Source organism: Ranitomeya variabilis, chromosome 2 (genome assembly GCF_051348905.1).
Source record: "Ranitomeya variabilis isolate aRanVar5 chromosome 2, aRanVar5.hap1, whole genome shotgun sequence".
NCBI classification, from domain to species: Eukaryota; Metazoa; Chordata; class Amphibia; order Anura; family Dendrobatidae; genus Ranitomeya; species Ranitomeya variabilis.
Genome location: NC_135233.1, coordinates 871,759,896 through 871,783,007, shown reverse-complemented (window position 1 = coordinate 871,783,007; position 23,112 = coordinate 871,759,896). Strand labels below are relative to the sequence as shown.

The 23,112-nt window shown below is 40.5% G+C and overlaps 1 protein-coding gene across 1 annotated transcript in view; it reads left to right on the top strand.

The window, feature by feature from the left end:
* Positions 1–20,246, top strand: part of LOC143808061 (putative cation-transporting ATPase 13A4) — a 381,893-nt gene extending 361,647 nt beyond the window's left edge. Inside the window, exons 28-30 of the mRNA XM_077290321.1 lie at positions 4,362–4,450; positions 6,824–6,904; positions 19,254–20,246. Of these exons, the coding sequence (XP_077146436.1) occupies positions 4,362–4,450; positions 6,824–6,904; positions 19,254–19,499 (416 nt within the window). The 3' untranslated portion in view covers positions 19,500–20,246. The remainder of the gene's footprint in view (positions 1–4,361; positions 4,451–6,823; positions 6,905–19,253) is intronic.
* Positions 20,247–23,112: the final 2,866 nt, after the last annotated feature.

Here is a 23,112-nt window from a genome sequence, read left to right as displayed (position 1 = left end):
TTGCAGGGCACAAGTCTGCAGAAAGGCTCCTCTATGTACTCCTATATAGTGCTTTTCCGCAATCTAGCAGGATACGAATGGAAACCCATTAATAGGATAAATCAGGAAAAATGTGCAGCAGGCAGCACTAATTGAAAAAAGGACAATGGAACAGTATGAGGCAGTGACACACGCTGAGCTGACTACAACCAGCTGTGGCTGCAGAACAGGCTACAGCGTGAGCTGCACTCACACAGAGGCCTTGCAGACAGCCGTGAACAGCGCTGCAAGGCAAAAACAAGGTTCTACCACAGCAGTTACTAAATTAGCCTGGGTAAAGCACAATGAAGCAAATCGCTATCTCAAACTATCCCTCAGTCAGAACAGCAGTGTCCTGTCCCTAACTGAATTCACAGCAGAGTGAACCCACAATGGCGGCGGCGGCTTTTATAGTGCATCATGACATCATTTCAGCAGCCAATCACAGCCATGCCCTTACATACATGCCTAGCATGCATAACAGGATGTGCCCACACTTCTTAGAATTCCTCATTGGCTGAATTAAATCAAACTGGCTCATTGCACTATGGGAACTTCCGATTCTGGTATTCGAGATTGCAAACGTAAATGAACTCAGTATCGGAATTCCGATACCGCGAATATCGGCCAATACACGATATTTGCAGTATCGGAATGCTGAACACTACAGAAGAGGTTTAAAAGCAATTTTAAATTATGTTGTGTTCAAGTACACAAAATGTTGTACCCTGACTGCAAGACTTTTAAAATAAAATATCCTAATTAATTCTTATGAGCGTGTTAAGATATTATCTTTTTAAAGTATTTAATACTTTCTTTAATGTAAAGTAATAAAAAATGGATGAGTTCAATTATTTATTTTCCTTAACTACATGAAATGTAAAATCATAGCTTAGTGACTTAATACTGATTTCTATATAGTAACTTTGACGGCAAGTTGGCAAGGGTTAACATTTTACTATGGGGTCATAAATGAGTGTTTAGGACTAAATGCAAAAGGTTTAGAGGGTATGATTATCGAATTTCTTAATAGATTGTACCTCATATAAGGGACACCTTAATCTCTATCTATTTATCTATCTATCTTTCTATCTATAGATAAAAAAGAACAGCAGCACATGTACATGAATGTAGGACATGTGAAAACACAGACAAATATTCAATATGAATTATACTTCTCAAAAATATTTTTTTCACATTTATTTCATAAAACTTACAGTAAGGCTGCCGTAACACTAGCAGTATTTGGTCAGTATTTTACATCAGTATTTGTAAGCAAAAACCAAGAGTGGAACAATTAGAGGCAAAGTGTAATAGAAACATATACACCACTTCTGTATTTATCACCCACTTCTGGTTTTGGCTTACAAATACTGATGTAAAATGCTGACCAAATACTGCTAGTGTGACGGCAGCCAAATAGATGAAATGAAGATTCTTAGTGCATAAATTGGCCAATTCATGTGTGCCCATCAACCACGGCAAGGTGATCTCCTTCTGATGGGTCCTACTCTACCATACATGCCACTTTTGGGCCACCAGCCTACAACTATGGACAAAACATGTCACTCTGGGCTAAACCTTTTTTTTCCTCTTTTTTTTCTCTACCTATCTATTTATCTTTCTTTTTATTTATCTTTTTATGTCTGCATGGGTGGAAATGCTGCCCTCTTACAGTCAGAAAATTAGCCACTTAAAGGAAAATGCCCATCTTGCCTGATGGATGGGGCAGCATAGCAGAAAATGACATTTTAGCATTGTAGAAATGTCAACATTTCAGATAGGTATTTTGCTTCAGGTGGAAAACTTTTCTGACTTTAAGGGGATTCCAAAAATGTTGCCAATTTATTTTTTCCCTTATTGCCAAGATTGTGTGATGCAGTTATTGGCAATACATTGCAAAATGTGTATTTTATCTGGGAAGCATTGTTACTAATGGAATGGCTGATTTCCAAGACAAGACATCACCCTTAGAAGGTGAGCACTTGTGCAGTGTACTCTTGCTTTTTAAAGGATTTAGTAGACTGATTTCAAGAAGATGTTATGCACCAAAGTTATCTTTGTCATGATCCATTCCAGGGTTTTATCCTGTCTCTCCTTTTTCCGGGCAGATCATGTCAAGGGTTAACTTTGCTCTGCCTCATTCTTGGTTTAGGTTTGCTATTTAGCTCCTATGCATCCTGCTGGTGGTGTCAGCTATAGTTCTGCCTTCGGCATGTGAACCTGACTCTGATAGCTCTTGATTTGTCCTGCTGTGATCCCTGACTTGCCCTTGTCTGTTGTCTCCATCTGTCTGCCCTTTCCAAGCATTTCCCTGTTTGTTTGATTCTCTGGTTTCTGACTTGGCTTGTATTCGGATTTGCTTCTGCCTTCTGACTTTGTCTTATCTGCTTCTGACTGTTGCTGAACCTTCTCGCTTGTTCCTGACCATGTGTACTGCTGATCCCTTTGGTAATTCTGTCTCTGATTGTTTTTTGATTCAGCTTGTCTGACCACTCTCGCTACTTGGTGGTGCCTGTGCTGCTACTCTGTGGTGCTTCTCTGTGTACACAGTCTCAATTCCCTCTCAAGCTCCCTCTGGTGGAAGTTGTGCTATTCTGCACTGCAGCAGCATGACAATCTTTACTTGTTCACCTTAATAAAGAAATTGTTGCTCTATTTTATGCATGACTAAAGTTCCTGTGCAATTCAACAAGAGAAAGTGCCAGCTGTCTGATCTCTTTCTACAGGTATTCACAGTACATTGTATTCATTGTATCTAGCTTGGATGTACATTCCTAAGTGGTTAATTCTGCCACATTAGTACCCCAGTAAATACCCAGCAACCTTGACAGTTTGATATGAGATGAACATACTTAAAGAAGTGTCTTTGTAAAAGAAAGCAATGGTGACCCTGAAGAGCCCCTGCATGATGTGACATTAGGAAGGAAAGACTACCATCTTCTGGCAGGAAGAAATCAGGTGGAATCAAGTGGCTCCCAAAAAATTGCAGGGGATGTAGATTTTGTGCAAGACCTAGTCAAGTGGCTTGCATGACAGAGTTCCTTGATATAAAAGTCCTGCAAGCCAAACCGCAGGGGAATTTGGTGCCCAGGAGAGGAGAGGTGCAAATGTGCATAGAGAAAGATTCTGAAGCCAGAGTGACAGGCTGCAGCACAAAGAATGTTCCTGCAGAGTGCTGACTGCTTGCAGACAGGACCCAGATGATACCAGATAAGATCCTGAGCCCTAATTATGACAAGACCCAAGGACATGATCTATGTCGGTCAAGATACTAAACCCTGACAATGCTAGTTGAGATCCAGAGCCCAGTCCTCTCTGCCCCAGGCCTAAGAGATGACCATTAATGGTAAAGCATCAAAGATCAGTGAGGAGAGATTAACCAGAGGTGGATGCCTCCAGTTACAGAGGCATGACACGAGTGAGCAGAGCCATCACTTCAAGTCATAGCGTACAGTACAGGGGTCAGCCTGGGTTAGGACAACAGATAGGGTGGGGGCCGGTTGGTGCACAACAGGCTCAATGCTCCCTGTTAGACTTTGTCATGAGGATTTGTGGCTTTGGGCCATTATTGCAGAAAGAGCTAAATTATGTGGTAGCTCCCAGGAACGCTATTCTTATTGTATTGTTGCACTGTTTTATATTATTAACTGTCTCCTAACTACTGAAAATTCCCGCTGTATTTGAGAGGATTAAACTGTTTGACTGTTACTGGTTCGAGCTTCCTGTGCGTTGCATTCAGTCTCCTGCTTTACCTTTTTATGGTGTGAATCTCTAAAATTGCTAAGTACCATCTAAAGAAAAAGTTTGAACTTGACCCACCAAAACTTTTTCTTCAGAATTCTGATAAAAAAAGTTGTAAAAAGTTATAACATTTTAGCGCAACATGATGTTACAGAAAAATGTCGCAGTTTTTGAAATTTTCACACAATTTTTGCCTAGCTCTGACAATATGGGCTGAGCTGAGGTGTGACGGGGTGTGGCGAGCCTTGCTCGTCAAATTCATTATAAGAGGCCGTGTTCACTGCTCAACAAATCTGACTTTTGCTGGTATTGAAGTAAGATTTGTGGTGAGGTGATCATCTCACCTGGTTCATTAATAGGCGTGTAACTCGAATCAGGAGCCTCACATTCCACCCTGCTCACTCATCAAGAACAACATGAAAGTCTTGATGAATTGGGACTTATGTCTTTTTATTTATCCCTGTTTACCAGCCCCTCTGCATAGGAACATCTGGCTCATATAGACTGTATGTTAAAATGTATCAGTTATTACTTGCAAGACACACATTACACAATTTTTTCTATACACATGTTGATAACCCTAATTATTTTTTTTCCAGATGTGCTGTCAGTTATGATCATAATCCAAATTGTGGCTTATCTGTTTGTCAACTTTGCTGATATTGACACATTATACACTGCTATGGAGGTAAAGTATTTTCAATAGTATATATGATCAAAGCTGAAATCTTATTTAGTTTTTGCAAGTGTCTATTTTCTGCTTATGATAAGACTCCACATAATACTTTACTTTTCTTGTATCTGTTTAATCAAACATTACAAACTCAATATTACTGCTCTTATTAACTATGAAGATAGACTACAAATTACTGTCTGAACATCAATTTTACTTTCTAAAGATTACTAACTAAGCAACTAATTCAATATATGAGACAACTGACTTCATTATTTTTCAATACAATTTGAAAAGAGAAATAAATATAGTAAATAAATATTATGCATTAAAAGTTTGGTTTATATCTTCATCATCATTGTTAGCTGTAACAGAAACTGTAGAGTCATCCTGAATCAGTTATAGGAGAGTTAGACCTACTGACCACTGATCCATTGACTATGAAGGACAGTTTTGTGACATCTTGATGTCTATCATTTTTTTGACTGAGATCATTGCTTCATGCGTAATATAAAGGAAAATAAAAAAATTAAAAATTTACAAAACTACTTCTCACCATGCCGCTCCTCTCTCTCGCCCTCCGCTCCTCACTACCCTTGTTGTATCTTCTTATCCCTGCCACATTCGCTGATCCCTGGGCCAACTAGGCTGCTAATTCCACCCCTGATGGGGCATGGGAAGTTCACATTGCATATCATTATATCAGGACCTTACATGAGCTTGTGTAAGCCATCCCAGGGTTTGTCAATGCGGGGGCCGGAGAGATGAGCGGTAAGGAGAGTTTTAGGATTTTTCTTTAATTTTTGCATCTCATGTTTATCTTGCTTTAGGGTCTGGAGAGAACATAAAACATAATGAAGGACATTAAATTCACAACAAATAGCTTCTCTGTAAATCGAATTTCATGAAAACATCCGTGTGGACATCAGCATTAAAAATGTTCCTGATCCACTCATCGTTAGTCAAAGAACAATGTAACAGAGTTTCTAAAAGTGAACTCAGACTAAACAAGATAAATATGATGTTTTTTTTTTTATTTGCCATTGAAAAAAACAGTGACTGTAAGGGTATGTGTCCACGTTCAGTATTTCATCAGGATTTGGTCAGGATTTTTCATCAGTATTTGTAGCCAAAACCAAGAGTGGGTGATAAATGCAGTGGAGCATATGTTTCTGTTATACTTTTCCTCTAATTGTTCCACTCCTGGTTTTGGCTTGCAAATACTGATGAAAAATCCTGACCAAATCCTGATGCAATCCTGAACGTGGACACATACCCTAAGGGTATGTGCACACGTTCAGGATTTTTCACATTTTTTTGCGTTTTTTCGCAATAAAAACATGATAAAAATGCATAAAAACACATACATATGCATCCTATCATTTAGAATGCATTCCACAATTTTTGTGCACATGATGCGCTTTTTTCCATGAAAAAAACGCATTGCAGTAAAAAAAGCAGCATGTTCATTCATTTTGTGGATTTTTCACGTTATTCCCGCTATCTAATGCATTGGGAAAGCTCCAGAAAAAAACACGAAAAAAGGCATGCGGATTTCTGGCAGAAATGTCTGTTTTTTGTCAGGAAATTTCTGCAAAAAATCCTGAATATGTGCACATACCCTAAGGAAATCCTTATTTCTTTAAAAGACTCTGGCACTAAGTTTTTACAGTAAAAAATAGAGGCAGAGATCTTTATTTCAGTGGTGTGCCAGTTGTTGGACTCCATGCTCTAGTTTTGATAAAACATCATTTTTCTGCGGTATCCTTGTTATGAACTGCGCTATGTAGTCCTTGATATTCATGATGTCTACCTGCTGTCTCTACCCCTCACCAATTGATTGGCATCTTTCTTCCTACGCACAGTGTACAGTGAAGTTTGTCAGTCAATAGTGCAGGCATGGCTAACAAAAAGCACTTCTATGAGATAACTAGCAGCTCTGCAGCTGATAAAACAATGATTTTTATGAAAACTGTAGCAAGGAGCCTCCTAAGTTACATCCTTTTGGAATGAGAGTTTATGTCACTATTTTATGCTACCTACAGATTAGGAACCATAAATCTGATGACAGATTCAATTTTAATGCACCAATGCATGCACATACATATTTCATATCCACACATGCAATCTGTTGTATTAAAACAAATTCAAATATAATGCATTTCATTTTTTGTTAGAATCTGTGTCAATATGGTTAATTATAACATTTGTTAAAATAAATAAATATATATATATATATATATATATATATATATATATATATATAAATTTTCTGATTTTTAACTTTTCCTAAATATTAAAAAAATAATTAGATTTTTATGTATTTTTAAAGTATTATTGTTTGTATAAATCATTGCTCACTCATGTCTCTTTTTATTCATTATTCAGCTGGTGTGTACTCCATATTACTGGAGAGTGTACATCTTGATCATGGTGCTTGTTCTCTTCATTGTGTCATACATTGCGGAGGTAAATGTTCCAGGAGCATTTTATTCATCATCTATTTACTATGAAAAAAATTATAGCAAGCAAAATATTGCACTTCTTGACATATTTCGAGAGGAAAACATGCATCAAGATGCTTATGTTAAAACTGTTCTCTATTTCAAAGGGAATCTCTCATCAGTTTTTTTGCCACGTAATCTGACAGCACCATGAGGTAGAAGCTGAGACCATACTCACAGTGACCTTAGGGTATGTTTCCACGGTCAGGAAACGCTGCTTGTTTGACGCTGCGCAGAGCTGCAGCGTCAAACAAGCAGCGTCCAGATGTTCCAGCATAGTGGAGGGGATTTTATGAAATCCCGTCTCCACTATGCGTGGAAACCCGCACGCGGCGGCCCTGCGACTCCGGACATGCTGCGCGTCTTTTCAGATCGCAGCATGTCCGTACACCTTGCGGGGACGCAGCGTCCCCGCAAGGCATATCACAGGGCGCTATGGGAGAGAGCGATCATCCCGGATGTGAAGAGTTAACACATCCGGCATGATCGCGTCCCAGAAATGGGGCGGGGCTTAGCGCCGAGCGGCTTTGCCGCTGCGGCGATACCGCCGGCCATCCTGACAGTGGAAACATACCCTAAGGGTATGTGTCCACGTTCAGGATTGCATCAGGATTGGGTCAGGATTTTCCATCAGTATTTGTAAGCCAAAACCAGGAATGGAACAATTAGAGGAAAAGTATAACAGAAACATATGCACCACTTCTGCATTTATCACCCACTCCTGGTTTTGGCTTACAAATACTGACATAAAATACTGACCAAATCCTGATGCAATCCTGAACGTGGACACATACCCTAAGTTTACTGGGTGCAGCAGATGTGATAGATTCACAGTTTTTCTCTGCGGCAGTTCTAGGAAAGCTCAGTTGTTGAGCTCTGTATAATGCTGCCTGCAGCAAACTTTTCTGTGTACATTTTATTTTGACAGAGAGCTGCTAATCAGTGCTTGGGGTGTGGTTTCAATAGGATGTATGAGAACAGTTGTCCTGTAGTTAAAATCTCCTTCTGATAAAAGAATGATTGTATTAAAAAAGCAAAACACAGCTCCATAAGTGACACATCACTGTAATCAGAGCCTCTACGCCTTCAATATGTTAGATCAATGGTGACCAAATAGCAGACTGCAATATACTGAGAGACAATGCGTTGTGGAATGGTAGATCTTATAAGCCCCCTGACTGCTAATTTGCTAGGTTCAGTTGCCTCATCACAGGTTCCTTTTTTAGTGTCTCTACCACCAGCTAACATTAATTGAAGGTATTAGGCTGCCGTCACACTAGCAGTATTTGGTCAGTATTTTACATCAGTATTTGAAAGCCAAAACCAGGAGTGGGTGATAAATGCAGAAGTGGTGCATATGTTTCCATTATACTTTTCCTCTAATTGTTCCACTCCTGGTTTTGGCTTACAAATAGTGTTGAGCGATACCGTCCGATACTTGAAAGTATCGGTATCGGAAAGTATCGGCCGATACCGGCAAAGTATCGGATCTAATCCGATACCGATACCCGATACCAATACAAGTCAATGGGACTCAAGTATCGGACGGTATCCCTGATGGTTCCCAGGGTCTCAAGATGATGTTTTCAGCGGTACCATCGTTATTTATATCTGTATTTTTGATCGCGTGTTATTCCACTTTTTGTTCGGTGGTATGATAATAAAGCGTTGTTTTTTGCTTCGGTTTTTTATGGTGATCACTGAAGGAGTTAACTAGTGGGACAGTTTAATAGGTCGGGTCGTTACAGACGCGGCAATGCTAAATATGTGTACTTTTATTGTTTTTTTTTTAGATAAAGAAATGTATTTATGGGAACAATATTTTTTTTTCTTTACTTAGGAATTTTTTTTTTACATTTGTGAATTTTTTCTCTACTTTATAACATTGCCCCAGGGGGGGCATCATGTTTTAGGGTCAGATCGCTGATCTGACAGTTTGCAGAGCACTGTGTCAGATCAGCAATCTGTCAGGCACTGCAGGGACCCTTGCAAGCGCTTGATCTGAGCAGGCACTTGCAAGCCACCTCCCTGCAGGACTCGGAAGCCCCCCGGCGGCCATATTGGATCTTGGGCCTGAAGGGAGGAGGAGGTAGGAGACCCTTGGAGCCACATCGCATTGCTTCGAGGGTCTCAGAGAAGCACGCAGGGAGCCTCCTCCCTGCGCGATGCTTCCCTATGCCGCCGGAACACTGCAATCATGTTTGATCACTGTGTGCTGGGGGTTAAAGTGCCGGGAGCGGTCCATGATCGCTCCTGGCACATAGTGCCGGATGTCAGCTGCGATAGTCAGCTGACATACAGCCGCGATCGGCCGCGCTCCCCCAGTGAGCGCGGCCGATCGCATATGACGTACTATCCTGTCACTGGGAATTAAGTCCCAGGTCTCCTCGATGGGATAGTATGTCATATGGGATTAAGGAGTTAACGCCCAAACCCTAATGCTCTCCAATAAAAAAATTAAAAATAGTAAACCACCATATACTTGCCTGTCAGGCCTTAGTCCATGTAATCCCAAGTGTCCCATGGCAATCATATGTTATGAACAGCCACATCAGGAGATGTGACTTCTGTCAGTATATTGCCGGCAGTTGGTTAGAGGAGTGTCACTGCTCCCACATTACATAGCGCTGAGTAGCCACAAAAAAGATGACCGGAGCTGACCAGCTGATGAACTCCAGCGGACTTTGTTACCACAGCTCAGTGCTATACACTGCAGAAGCAATTACCTCCTGAGTCAGTGAATAGCCAGATGTATTTGAGAGCAGCCATATAAGTGACTGCTCTCAAACATATCAAGATCATCGTGGAACATTGTGGATTATTATCTTGTTGGCGGACAGGTGATAAATATTGTGGTTTATTATTTTATTTTTGTTACAGGAGACATTGGCTTCAGTGGATTTGACATTCAGTGAGTATGGTTTAATTAGATTCAATAAAGGAGTCAGTGTCCTTATTTCAATTAAAGGACTTTATTCTGTGTGTGTGTTTTTTATAATATATCTATGGGGTTAGTAATGGGGGAGTCTTATAGATGCCTCTCCATTACTAGCCTGTGAGCTTGATGTCACCTGACAATACAAAGGTGACAGCAACCCCCCAATCATTACCCCAATTGCCACCGCTACAGGGCAAGTGGAAAGAGCAAGGCCAAGTGCCAGATTTGACGCATCTTAAAAATGCATCTTTTTTGGGGGTGGCTGAGAGCTGATGTTTTTAATTTGATAAGGGGCCAATATCCATTGTACATTACTAGGCTGTACAACAATTCTTGCAAAAAACGTATGCAAAAAAACATGCAAAACTGCATAAAAATGCACCAAAAAAGCATCAAAAACGTGTTTTTGCCGCAGTGTTTTTGCTGCGAAGAGATGCAGAAACCTTAGTAAACACCTGAGAAAAAACAGGAGTACACATCCCAATTTTTTGAAAAAAGTATCAATACAAATTTTATTACACAGAAGTCATCATATACATAAATACCAAATCACATAAATAACACGTACTTCAGTAAAGGAAACTTAGGAAAAAACACTGAAAGAAATGGTGACAGCCCCTGAAAATGTCAACGTCTAAAATAAAGTGCAAATAGTGCATGTCACAGGGCAAAATGGGAGTTTTTTAAGGAATATGTCACTATTAGACTACTTGTCATACATCCCAAAGTTGAGGTCACATCAGGTATAGTGCACTAGATAGCAAACATAATTCCTCAAATCTTACCCATTCTGCAAACAGGGATTACCACCGGAGCCCCAACGCGCGTTTTGCGTTGGCTTCGTCAGGGGGCAGTGCCCTATTTGCACTTTATTTTAGACGTAGACATTTACAGGGGCTGTCACCATTTCTTTCAGTGTTTTTTCCTAAGTTTCCCTTACTGAAGTACGTGTTATTTATGTGATTTGGTATTTATGTATATGATGACTTCTGTGTAATAAAATTTGTATTGATACTTTTTTCAAAAAATTGGGACATGTACTCCTGTTTTTTCTCTGGTGTTTACTCATGTATATTGGAGTGTCCTTTCTACTGAGGGTTATGTTATCTCTGATTCTCACTTTTGGCACACATGGCTATTTGCGTGTGTGAAAGATCATTTTTGTCTTGGTCCATGCTGGGCTGTTTTTATTAGATGCAGAAACCTTGCAGAAATTTCTGCAAGCAAATTCTCAACATGTGCACATACGCTAATACTCTAGCGATTTTAAAATCGGTCTGATTTTGTTTCTGTAAAGTTGGACTAGTGTAATGTAAGTGTCATGCATTTTTCATGTGATTTTTAACACCTAGGATCTGATTTACATCCTAATGTAGTGCAATTGCTATCTGATTGTACTGTGATTTTAACATGAACTTTTACACAGAGCAATGTTCTTTGTTATTTACACATAGTTTTCAAAGGAAATATTCTTCAAAACACATCTGTAAAAATATATAGATTTGATAGATAATAAATAGATAGATAGATAGATAGATAGATAGATAGATAGATAGATAGATAGATAGATACAAAACTGGCAATTCAGCAGCTGCGTACAGCAAAATCACAGCAAGACCAGCAAGGATAAAATAGATGGATTACATACTGTACACATAGACATAGACACATACATATGCAAATTTATTCTATACACATAGAATAAATTTGTATACAGATGTCAGTGACATATTTAATTAATACAGTGCATGTGTAGCTTACTGGGGCAGCTGAACGCTGATGTTTTTAGCCTTGGGGGGCAATATCCATGACTCCTTCCAAGGCTACTAATATCAGCCCGCAGATGTCTGCCTAGCCTTTGCAGGTTATTAATTATAAGGGGACCCTACATCATTTTTTTATGGAGGGTTCCCATTTTAATAGCCAGTAAAGGCTAAGTATATAGTTGTGAGAGCTGATATTAATAGCCTGGGAAGTTCCACCGGTATTACCCCCTTCTCAGTCTATAAATATCTGCCCCTGCCGTCGGATTTCCCTTTGCTAGTTAAGAAAATTACGCTGGAGCTTTCGCCCCTTTTTTTTTTTAGAAAAATAATCTTTTAATAATTAAATACATGTACAGTAAGCTGCATACACAATGTACTAATTGCATATGTCACTGACATCTATATATCTTTCTATTCTATATGTATATACTGTATGTAAGCCATCTATTCTATCCTGTCGGATCCCGCTGTGATTTTACTGTTCGCGGCTGCTGAATTGCCAGCTTATTATCCATCTACCTATCTATTTATCTATTATATTCTTTAAAATAGTTTAGTTACAACGTTATTTATTTTCCCGCACATTTACCGAATTTTATAGACTATTTCCGATTTTAAGAAAAAATGGTTGTGTTTCCGATCAGGAATCCAAATGTGCAATATTAGTGCTGAATGTATGTTTGGCGATCGCTTTCTAAACATATTCGCTCATCTCTAGTCTTGACTTGAGTACAGTTGTGTACTGATGTAGATGTAGATCTCCAAGACACTCTGCTGCCAGTTCTGTGCACAAGAAATAGCTGCATACAGTGGGTGGAATAAATAACACAGGTCAACAAAAAAAAATTTTTTTTCTGGTGTCCAAAATATTTTAATGAATTTGGGGTATTTTTGGGGTGCTGATTCTGAATATGCTATCAGTTTTGCCAGATTGGCTCAAGTTTTTGAGATTTTTGGTATCTTATTTATAGCACTTGTTGGTAAATGCGACGCATCATCTCATTAATTTCTTTGGATTAGTACTTGAACTGAGCAGTTCTCAATATAGTTTTGTGTTAATTAGTGTTCTAAAAGTTTGTTCATAGCTTGATTTTTGCACTAACTTTATGTTGTTGTCTGTTTTCCAGTGAAAAGCATGAACTTATCAAGAAGAAGTTGTCTTAACGATCCAGACTCATTCTGTTACATTTGTGGTGAATACACACTGCCAAAACATAGAAGAAACATAACAGACTTCGTAAAAAAAGTGTATTTTGCCTATTTTGGGGTTATGCTTGGGGACCAAGACAAGTTTTGGGCACCACACATAGTGTGCAAAGCATGTATCGAATTATTACGAAAATGGAGCAAAGGACAAAGAAAAAGCTTCAAATTTGGTGTTCCAATGGTGTGGAGAGAGCCAAAAAATCATCATGATGACTGTTATTTCTGTGCAGTGCAAGTGCAAGGATTCAATAAGCATAAGAAACGAAAATAGGAGTAACATGGAATCTGCAAGAAGGCCTGTCCCTCATTGTGAAGATGTGCCTGTACCTGTGTTTACCATAAATAACAGTCATCATGATGATTTTTTGGCTCTCTCCACACCATTGGAACACCAAATTTGAAGCTTTTTCTTTGTCCTTTGCTCCATTTTCGTAATAATTCGATACATGCTTTGCACACTATGTGTGGTGCCCAAAACTTGTCTTGGTCCCCAAGCATAACCCCAAAATAGGCAAAATACACTTTTTTTACGAAGTCTGTTATGTTTCTTCTATGTTTTGGCAGTGTGTATTCACCACAAATGTAACAGAATGAGTCTGGATCGTTAAGACAACTTCTTCTTGATGAGTTCATGCTTTTCACTGGAAAACAGACAACAACATAAAGTTAGTGCAAAAATCAAGCTATGAACAAACTTTTAGAACACTAATTAACACAAAACTATATTGAGAACTGCTCAGTTCAAGTACTAATCCAAAGAAATTAATGAGATGATGCGTCGCATTTACCAACAAGTGCTATAAATAAGATACCAAAAATCTCAAAAACTTGAGCCAATCTGGCAAAACTGATGACATATTCAGAATCAGCACCCCAAAAATACCCTAAATTCGATGAAATATCTTTGGCACCAAAAATGCTGTTGACCAGTGTAATGAACAAGCAACCAATATTTTAAGTACATACAGTGGGGCAAAAAAGTATTTAGTCATTCAGCAATAGTGCAAGTTCCACCACTTAAAAAGATGAGAGGCATCTGTAATTTACATCATAGGTAGACCTCAACTATGGGAGACAAACTGAGAAATAAAAATCCAGAAAATCACATTGTCTGTTTTTTTATCATTTTATTTGCATATTATGGTGGAAAATAAGTATTTGGTCAGAAACAAAATTTCATCTCAATACTTTGTAATATATCCTTTGTTGGCAATGACAGAGGTCAAACGTTTTCTGTAAGTCTTCACAAGGTTGCCACACACTGTTGTTGGTATGTTGGCCCATTCCTCCATGCAGATCTCCTCTAGAGCAGTGATGTTTTTGGCTTTTCGCTTGGCAACACGGACTTTCAACTCCCTCCAAAGGTTTTCTATAGGGTTGAGATCTGGAGACTGGCTAGGCCACTCCAGGACCTTGAAATGTTTCTTACGAAGCCACTCCCTCGTTGCCCTGGCGGTGTGCTTTGGATCATTGTCACGTTGAAAGACCCAGCCACGTTTCATTTTCAATGCCCTTGCTAATGGAAGGAGGTTTGCACTCAAAATCTCACGATACATGGCCCCATTCATTCTTTCATGTACCCGGATCAGTCGTCCTGGCCCCTTTGCAGAGAAACAGCCCCAAAGCATGATGTTTCCACCACCATGCTTTACAGTAGGTATGGTGTTTGATGGATGCAACTCAGTATTCTTTTTCCTCCAAACACGACAAGTTGTGTTTCTACCAAACAGTTGCAGTTTGGTTTCATCAGACCATAGGACATTCTCCCAAAACTCCTCTAGATCATCCAAATGCTCTCTAGCAAACTTCAGACGGGCCCGGACATGTACTGGCTTAAGCAGTGGGACACGTCTGGCACTGCAGGATCTGAGTCCATGGTGGCGTAGTGTGTTACTTATGGTAGGCCTTGTTACATTGGTCCCAGCTCTCTGCAGTTCATTCACTAGGTCCCCCCGCGTGGTTCTGGGATTTTTGCTCACCGTTCTTGTGATCATTCTGACCCCACGGGGTGGGATTTTGCGTGGAGCCCCAGATCGAGGGAGATTATCAGTGGTCTTGAATGTCTTCCATTTTCTAATTATTGCTCCCACTGTTGATTTCTTCACTCCAAGCTGGTTGGCTATTGCAGATTCAGTCTTCCCAGCCTGGTGCAGGGCTACAATTTTGTTTCTGGTGTCCTTTGACAGCTCTTTGGTCTTCACCATAGTGGAGTTTGGAGTCAGACTGTTTGACGGTGTGCACAGGTGTCTTTTTATACTGATAACAAGTTTAAACAGGTGCCATTACTACAGGTAATGAGTGGAGGAAAGAGGAGACTCTTAAAGAAGAAGTTACAGGTCTGTGAGAGCCAGAAATCTTGATTGTTTGTTTCTGACCAAATACTTATTTTCCACCATAATATGCAAATAAAATGATAAAAAAAACAGACAATGTGATTTTCTGGATTTTTATTTCTCAGTTTGTCTCCCATAGTTGAGGTCTACCTATGATGTAAATTACAGACGCCTCTCATCTTTTTAAGTGGTGGAACTTGCACTATTGCTGAATGACTAAATACTTTTTTGCCCCACTGTATACAGTACATATATTTCTAAATTGTTATTGGCATGAAATGTCCTCCAGATGTCAATAACAACCAATCTAATCCAAGCAAGCAAAAGGAAATTGAACCACAGATGTCCATAAATTATGTATAACAATGAGAAACTACACAGAAAAAAACTATTGAACACTTGAAAAAAACAGAAGTGCAAAAAGCTATGGAAAGTTATGACACTGTAAGGCTATGTTCACATTTGCATTGTTGGGCGCAGCGTCGTCGACGCATACCGACGCATGCGTCATGCACCCCTTTCTTTAACATGGGGGGTGCATGGACATGCGCCGGTATGCGTTGTCATGCGTTGTATGATGCATGCTTTTTTTGGTGCACCAGACAGGGCGCGGACGACGCTACAGGTTGCAGTTTTGATGCGTCACATTTCCGAAGAAAAACGCATGCAACGCACCTGCGTCGTAAATGCGCCAAAAAACACATCAGTGTCTATGAAAAACGCATAGGGCGCAGTTGCCTGCATTGAGCCGCGTTTTTTGATGCATGCGCCTTTTGAGTAAATGTATTTTTTGGGGGTCGTTTTGGATCTTCAATTGTATAGGACAACGCATGTGTCAAAAAACGCTGCGTTGTGTTTGCGTTTGACATGCATTGTGCTTTGCGTCGACGACGTTGCGCCCAACAATGCAAATGTGAACGTAGCCTAACACAGGTACAGGTATGCAGTGACACAGTCGCGCAGAGAAAGAGTTAAACAATTATTAACTTTATCAACACACAAATAAACTCCTCGCAGGGAGAAAACAAGGGAAATGCAGTTAAAGGGTTGAAGGTTCAACGGGATAACAGTGCTTCAAACTAACAGTCTATCAGTTTCACTTATCGTGACTTGGCTGTCCGTATCTCTCTCAGAGTTTGATGGCTGTCTGGATGCCGGCTGCGTCCAGTGTGGAGTCTTCCGGCTTCCCCGCCAGCGACAAACGGTTCTTCTTCTGATAGCAGTAGGTGGTTACTAGTTTTGCCCGCTGAAACCCTAGTCCATTCAGCTGCCCGATGGCCGAGAGTCTTTCACAACAACCTCCCTTTCGGCGGGCTCTGCAGTCAGGACTCTCATTCAACAATCTCCTGCTTGGCGTTCTCTGCAATCGGGAGCCTCGCACAACAATCTCCTGCTCAGCATGCTCTGCCCTGCGTGCCCAGCGATGCTCACCTGCCCTTCCTGCACTTGTCACCTTTCACTACTGCGTGACCTAACGCTACCCGCAGCACGACACAGGACTGCCCTCTTGCCATCCTCTGGCAGGAACTACCCCTCACTTCCCACTCAAAACCCCTTATGCTCCTCTGGCTCACCATGCCCTTTCTATGCAAGTCATGGGTCTCCTCCATCCTCAATTTCCTTCCCCCCTGCAACAACATACTCGGCCACAGCAGTTCCGGACCCGGTGCCTTGTCAGCACCCACAGCCCGGTCTTCTCCCTTACAACACCAGCTGAAATCAGTAATTAGTTAGCAATCTTGCCATTTAATGAAAATAATATCAGCTGGTTTAACAGATGTCCGTTAAAAAGGGGTCTTATTATCAAGGCAAAACACAAGCAACATGTCATGATCGGTAAAACAAATGAGCTGTCTCAAGATCTTTGCAACCTTATTATTGAAAAATTTACTGAAAGCATTGGTTACAGATGCATTTCTATACTTCTGAAGGTCTCTGTGAGCACTGTTGGAAAGATCATCATTACAACATGAAATGGCCATTAACAGGTGCTCCCTGCAAGAATTCACACAGAAAAGTGAAAAGAATTATCAGAAGTGTTGTCCAAAAGCCAAGGACCACTTGTGAAAAGTTATAGAAAGACTTGGAGTCGACAGGAATAATTATTTCAGAGAAAACTATAGGCAATGTGTTCAACCCCTATGTCCTGAATGCATTCTTACTATGCAAGGCTCCATTGCTGAACAAAAAGCATGCTCAAGGGCGTTTAAAGTTTGCTCAACAACATTTAAACAAGCCTGTGAAATACTTGAAAAGTATTTTCTGGTCAAATGAGACTAAAATTGATCTCTCTGGATGACATAATACACACCATGTTTGGAGACTAAAAGGCATTGTATAGCACCCCAAAACAACATACCAATAATGATGTTTGGAGGTGGGAACATCATGGTGTGGGGTTGTTTTTCTGCATACCTCCCTGGCAAACTTCATATAATTAATGGAAGGATGAATGAACAAATGTACGAAGACATTCTTGATAAAAATCTGCTGCCATCTAAAAGGATGATGAGGCTGAAACAAGGGTGGAATTTTCAGCAAGGCAATGATCCCCACCGCACAGCCAAGGAAACTGTCAATTGGTTTTAGAGAAAGAAAACTTAGCTGCTAGAGTGGCCCAGCCAATCGCTTGACCTGAATCTAATGAAATATTTATGAAAGAAACTAAAGCTCTGAGTTAATAGAAGAAGCCCACAGAACCTTCTGGTTTTGAAGCATTTTTAGGTGGAAGAATGGGCCAAAATCACACCTAAGCAATGCATGCCACTAGTTTCTCCATAGAGGAGGCATCTTGAAGCTGTCGTCTCCAACAAAGGCTTGTGTACGAAGTAAAAAATACATTTCAGTAAGCGTGTTGACTACTTTTCCATGTGTCATTTCTCATTATCACACATATGTTTATTTATGAACACGTACGGTTTGATTTTTTGCATATGTTGATTGGATAGGTTGTTACTGATGGCTGGTGAGAATTTTATGTCAATAGCACCTTTAGAAATAAATTTACTTAGAAAATTGATGATAATGATGTGTTTAATACTCATTTCACCCGCTGTATAAGTTAAGAGTTTCACTTTGCATACAACAGAGACCAAGAGACCCTTACAACTCCTCATAGTTTGGTGATAAGATACCTTGAGCGTGACTTTATCTCTGTTAGCTATAGGTACCATCACATTAAGCGACGCTGCAGCGATATCAACAATGATGCCGATCATCGCTGCAGCGTCGCTGTTTGGTCGCTGGAGAGCTGTCACACAGACCGCTCTCCAGCGACCAATGATGCCAAAGTCCCCGGGTAACCAGGGTAAACATTGGGTTGCAAAGCGCAGGGCCGCGCTTAGTAACCCGATGTTTACCCTGGCTACCAGTGTAAATGTAAAAAAAAAAACACTACATACTTACATTCGTGTCCCCCGGCGTCCGCTTCCCTGCACTGTGTAAGCATCGGCCCTAACAGCAGAGCAGTGACGTCACCGCTGTGCTTTACTTTACGGCCGGCATTGACACATTCAGTGCAGGAAGCTCTGAGCAGCAGCGCGGACGCCGGGGGACGTGACAGACATCAGAGGGTGAGTATGTACTGTTTTTTTTTTTTACTTTTACAATGGTAACCAGGGTAAATATCGGGTTACTAAGCGCGGCCCTGCGCTTAGTAACCCGATATTTACCCTGGTTACCATTGTAAAACATTGCTGGCATCGTTGCTTTTGCTGTCAAACACGACGATACACGCCGATCTGACGACCAAATAAAGTTCTGGACTTTCAGCAACGACCAGCGATATCACAGCAGGATCCAGATCGCTGCTGCGTGTCAAACACAACGATATCGCTATCCAGGACGCTGCAACGTCACGGATCGTTGTCGTTCTCGCTGCAAAGTCGCTTAGTGTGAAGGTACCTTATGTCAATGTATTCTCTCAAATAAGTGATTTATTTACTTGGGACTGCATTTACTGATAAGAAAAGAGCACTACAAGAGCTAGTATAAATTCTTCATATCCAATAGTGCAAGCTCCTTATACTGCCATTTGGGACCAACTATTTTATTTATCTTTATTTTTCCTAGATGTGGTTTATTGAAAATAGAAAACTCTGGCTCAAAATAAAGCGACTCTTTCACTACAAATCAAAGAGCCAATACAGAAAGTTGCAAAGAAAAATACAGAAAGATCCAGAGTGGCCTCCACAGAACAGAATGGACTATGCCATCCAAAATGTCGCTGCCGAGGATTGCAGCATTTTAACTTACAGTAACCCCCATTGTAACATTCAACCAAATGATTGTGAAAAAACAGTTGTAACTGTAATGTAAAAGCAGAGAATGTGTAAAGAAATACTTATTTTCTAGTGAAATACACTGAACCTAATAAATAGGATAGGTCATACATCTGAGATCAGTTGGGGTCCATTATGCTGAATACTGCAATTAGTGAGAAACAAAGTTTAGTACTCGGCAGCGGCCGCTAAGCAATATATAGTGCTGCTGAATTTTTCCCCTGTACATCGCTTATAGCTAGTCATTTTAGCTTTTAGCTGATCGTTTGGTGTATCCATTGTACCCCGATCTCTTATTGATGGCCTACTCCATGATTATGTCAGTCTGGGGACACCCCTATAATAATACTAATACTTGGAGCTGAGCTAAGCAAAATATCCCTATGCAGTTAGCTTTAGTTATAGGAAAAAAAAAGGCATTTTAACACTGTACTTTACTTTTTTGTGCATATATTAGCAACAAAATATATACAATTTTGCTAAAATGTGAGTTAAATAAGATGATGCATACCCATAAAAGAATCATATACCCACTTTTAGGCCTCATTCTGATATCCATTTTTCACCTATGGGTTAAATTGGTGGTTTTCGCTTATATAATACAAAGCTGTTATATTCTATGTGGCTGTTTATATGTTTGTATTTTTTTGCTGACTGTGTCAATATAAAAAATCAGTGATATCTTTTTTTATCAGCATCACAGATGAAAATTGTTTACAGCACACGGATGCCATCAATGCTCTCTGTGTGCTGTCTATGTGCTGTCTGTGATTAAAATTATAACACGTTGAGTACTTGGTAGAATGCCATGGATCCAGGTGTGGAAATCAGTGAATACTCATTCCCTTAAGTTGCGGGGAGGACATGCGAAAGCCCGGCAGATGCAGGAGGCCGCCGGCTGCGGCTAACATCGTGTCCGCTATTAAAGAGCAATTAATATTCACTGCTCTACATGCACATAATCCTGGCATGGAGAGCAGTGAGTATTCCGGCAGCTGTATTTTGATTGAAAGAAGTGCATGACGTCCCTGCCATGTGCTGCTTACAAGTATAAAGCAGCTGCTGGCATCATAGCAAGACACTGCGAGGGAGCATAGGAAGGTAAGTATAATGGTTTAGTTTTTTTAATGTTTTTCTAATGGGGGCCATGCATACCAGGATGGGGATGGTCCAATCATACCAGAATAAGGATGGAGCCCTGCATATCAGGACAGAGATGGGGGTCCTCCATACCAGGATAGAGATGAGGATGACCATGCCTAGTAGGCGAGGGAAAAGGGGGACATGCCTACCAGGCTAGGGATGAGGGGTCCATGCGTACCAGGCTAGGGATGAGGAGGGCATGCATACCAGGATAGGGATTAGGAGGCCATGAATACCAAGAAAGGGTTGAGGAGGTCATGCATACCAGAATAGGGATGAGGGTGCCATGCCTACCAGACTAGGGATGAGGGGGTCATTTGTACCAGGATAGGAATGAGGAGGGCATGCATACCACGATAGGGTTGAGGAGGCTAAGCATACCAGAATAGGGATGAGGGGGACCATGCATACCCAGATAGGGATGGGGCCATGCATACCAGGATAAGGATGAGGAGGCCATGCATACCAGGATAGAGATAAGGAGGCCATGAATACCAGGAAGGGGATGGGGGCTATGCATATCAGGAGAGGGATAAGGAGGTCATGCATTCCAGGATAAGGATGCGGGGGCCATTCATATCAGGATAGTGAAGAGGTGGCAATGCATGCTGGGATAGAGATAAAGGGGCCATACATACCAGGATAAGGGCTATTAGAACAGAATGGGCCACATTTTTGCTTCAATTTTTTTTCTAATTTCTTCCTCGAAAACCTGGGTGTGTCTTACGGTCTGGTGCATCTTATAGTCCCAAAAATACGGTATTCCCAATGTAAATATGCTTTTTTTTCTAATATCCATAGTGTTACATTTTTACAGAGAATACATTATAATTACAAAGATGTCAATATATTATAAATTATCATTGGAAAAAGAACGGACACATATATGTAACATGTACAGTGCCTTGCAAAAGTATTCGGCCCCCTGATACTTTTCAACCTTTTCCCACATATCATGCTTCAAACATAAAGGTACCAAATGTAAATTTTTGGTGAAGAATCAACAAAAAGTGGAACACAAATGTGAAGTTGAACGAAGTTTATTGGTTATTTTAAATTTTTGTGGAAATTCAAAAACTGAAAATTGGGGCGTGCAATATTATTCGGCCCCTTTACTTTTAGTGCAGCAAACTCACTCCAGAAGTTCATTGTGGATCTCTAAATGATCCAATCTTGTCCTAAATGCCTAATGATGATAAATATAATCCACCTGTGTGTAATCAAGTCTCCGTATAAATGCACCTGCTCTGTGATAGTCTCATGGTTCTGTTTGAAGGACAGAGAGCATCATGAAGACCAAGGAACACAACAGGCAGGTCCGTGATACTGTTGTGGAGAAGTTTAAAGCCAAATTTGGATACAAAATGATTTCCAAAACTTTAAACATCCCAAGCAGCACTGTGCAAGCGATCATATTGAAATGGATGGAGTATCATACCACTGCAAATCTACCAAGACCCGGCCATCCCTCTAAACTTTCATCTCAAACAAGGAGAAACCTGATCAGAGATACAGCCAAGAGGCCCATGATCACTCTGGATGAACTGCAGAGATCTACAGCTGAGGTGGGACAGTCTGTCCATAGGACAACAATCAGTTGTACACTGCACAAATCTGGCCTTTATGGAAGACTGGCAAGAAGAAAGCCATTTCTTAAAGATATCCTTAAAAAGTGTTGTTTAAACTTTGCAACAAGCCACCTGGGAGACACACCAAACATGTGGAAGAAGGTTCTCTGGTCAGATGAAACCAAAATCAAACTTTTTGACAACAATGCCAAACGATATGTTTGGCGTAAAGACATCACAGCTCATCACCTTGAACACACCATCCCCACTGTCAGACATGCTGGTGGAAGCATCATGGATTGGGACTGCTTTTCTTCAGCAGGGACAGGGAAGATAGTTAAAATTGATGGGAAGATGGATGGAGCCAAATACAGCACCATTCTTAAAGAAAACCTGTTTGGAGTCTGCAAAAGACCTGAGACTGGGACGGAGATTTCAAATGTCCAAACAAAAAAAGTTGTTAAACCGCACCCATTAATATCCAAGTCTTTAAAGACCAAGAGGCGCACGTTAAAACCAGGGAGTCCATCCCAGAGCGTGTTCCATATCCAGATAAATGAAAAAAAACATCGCCTCAAAATGTAGTGAACATTAAATCTTACATTTTATTCTGCCTCCTGTGGCGACGTTTCGGTCCAGAGACCTGCTTGAAAAAGGTCTCTGGACCGAAACATCGCCACAGGTGGCAGAATAAAATGTAAGATTTAATCTTCACTACATTTTGAGGCACTGTTTTTTTTATTTATCTGGATATGGGACGGAGATTTGTCTTCCAACAAGACAATGATCCCAAACATAAAGCAAAATGTACAATGGAATTGTTCACAAATAAACATAACCAGGTGTTAGAATCACCAAGTCAAAGTCCAGACCTCAATCCAATAGAGAATTTGTGGAAAGAGCTGAAAACTGCTGTTCACAAACCTGTCCATCAAACCT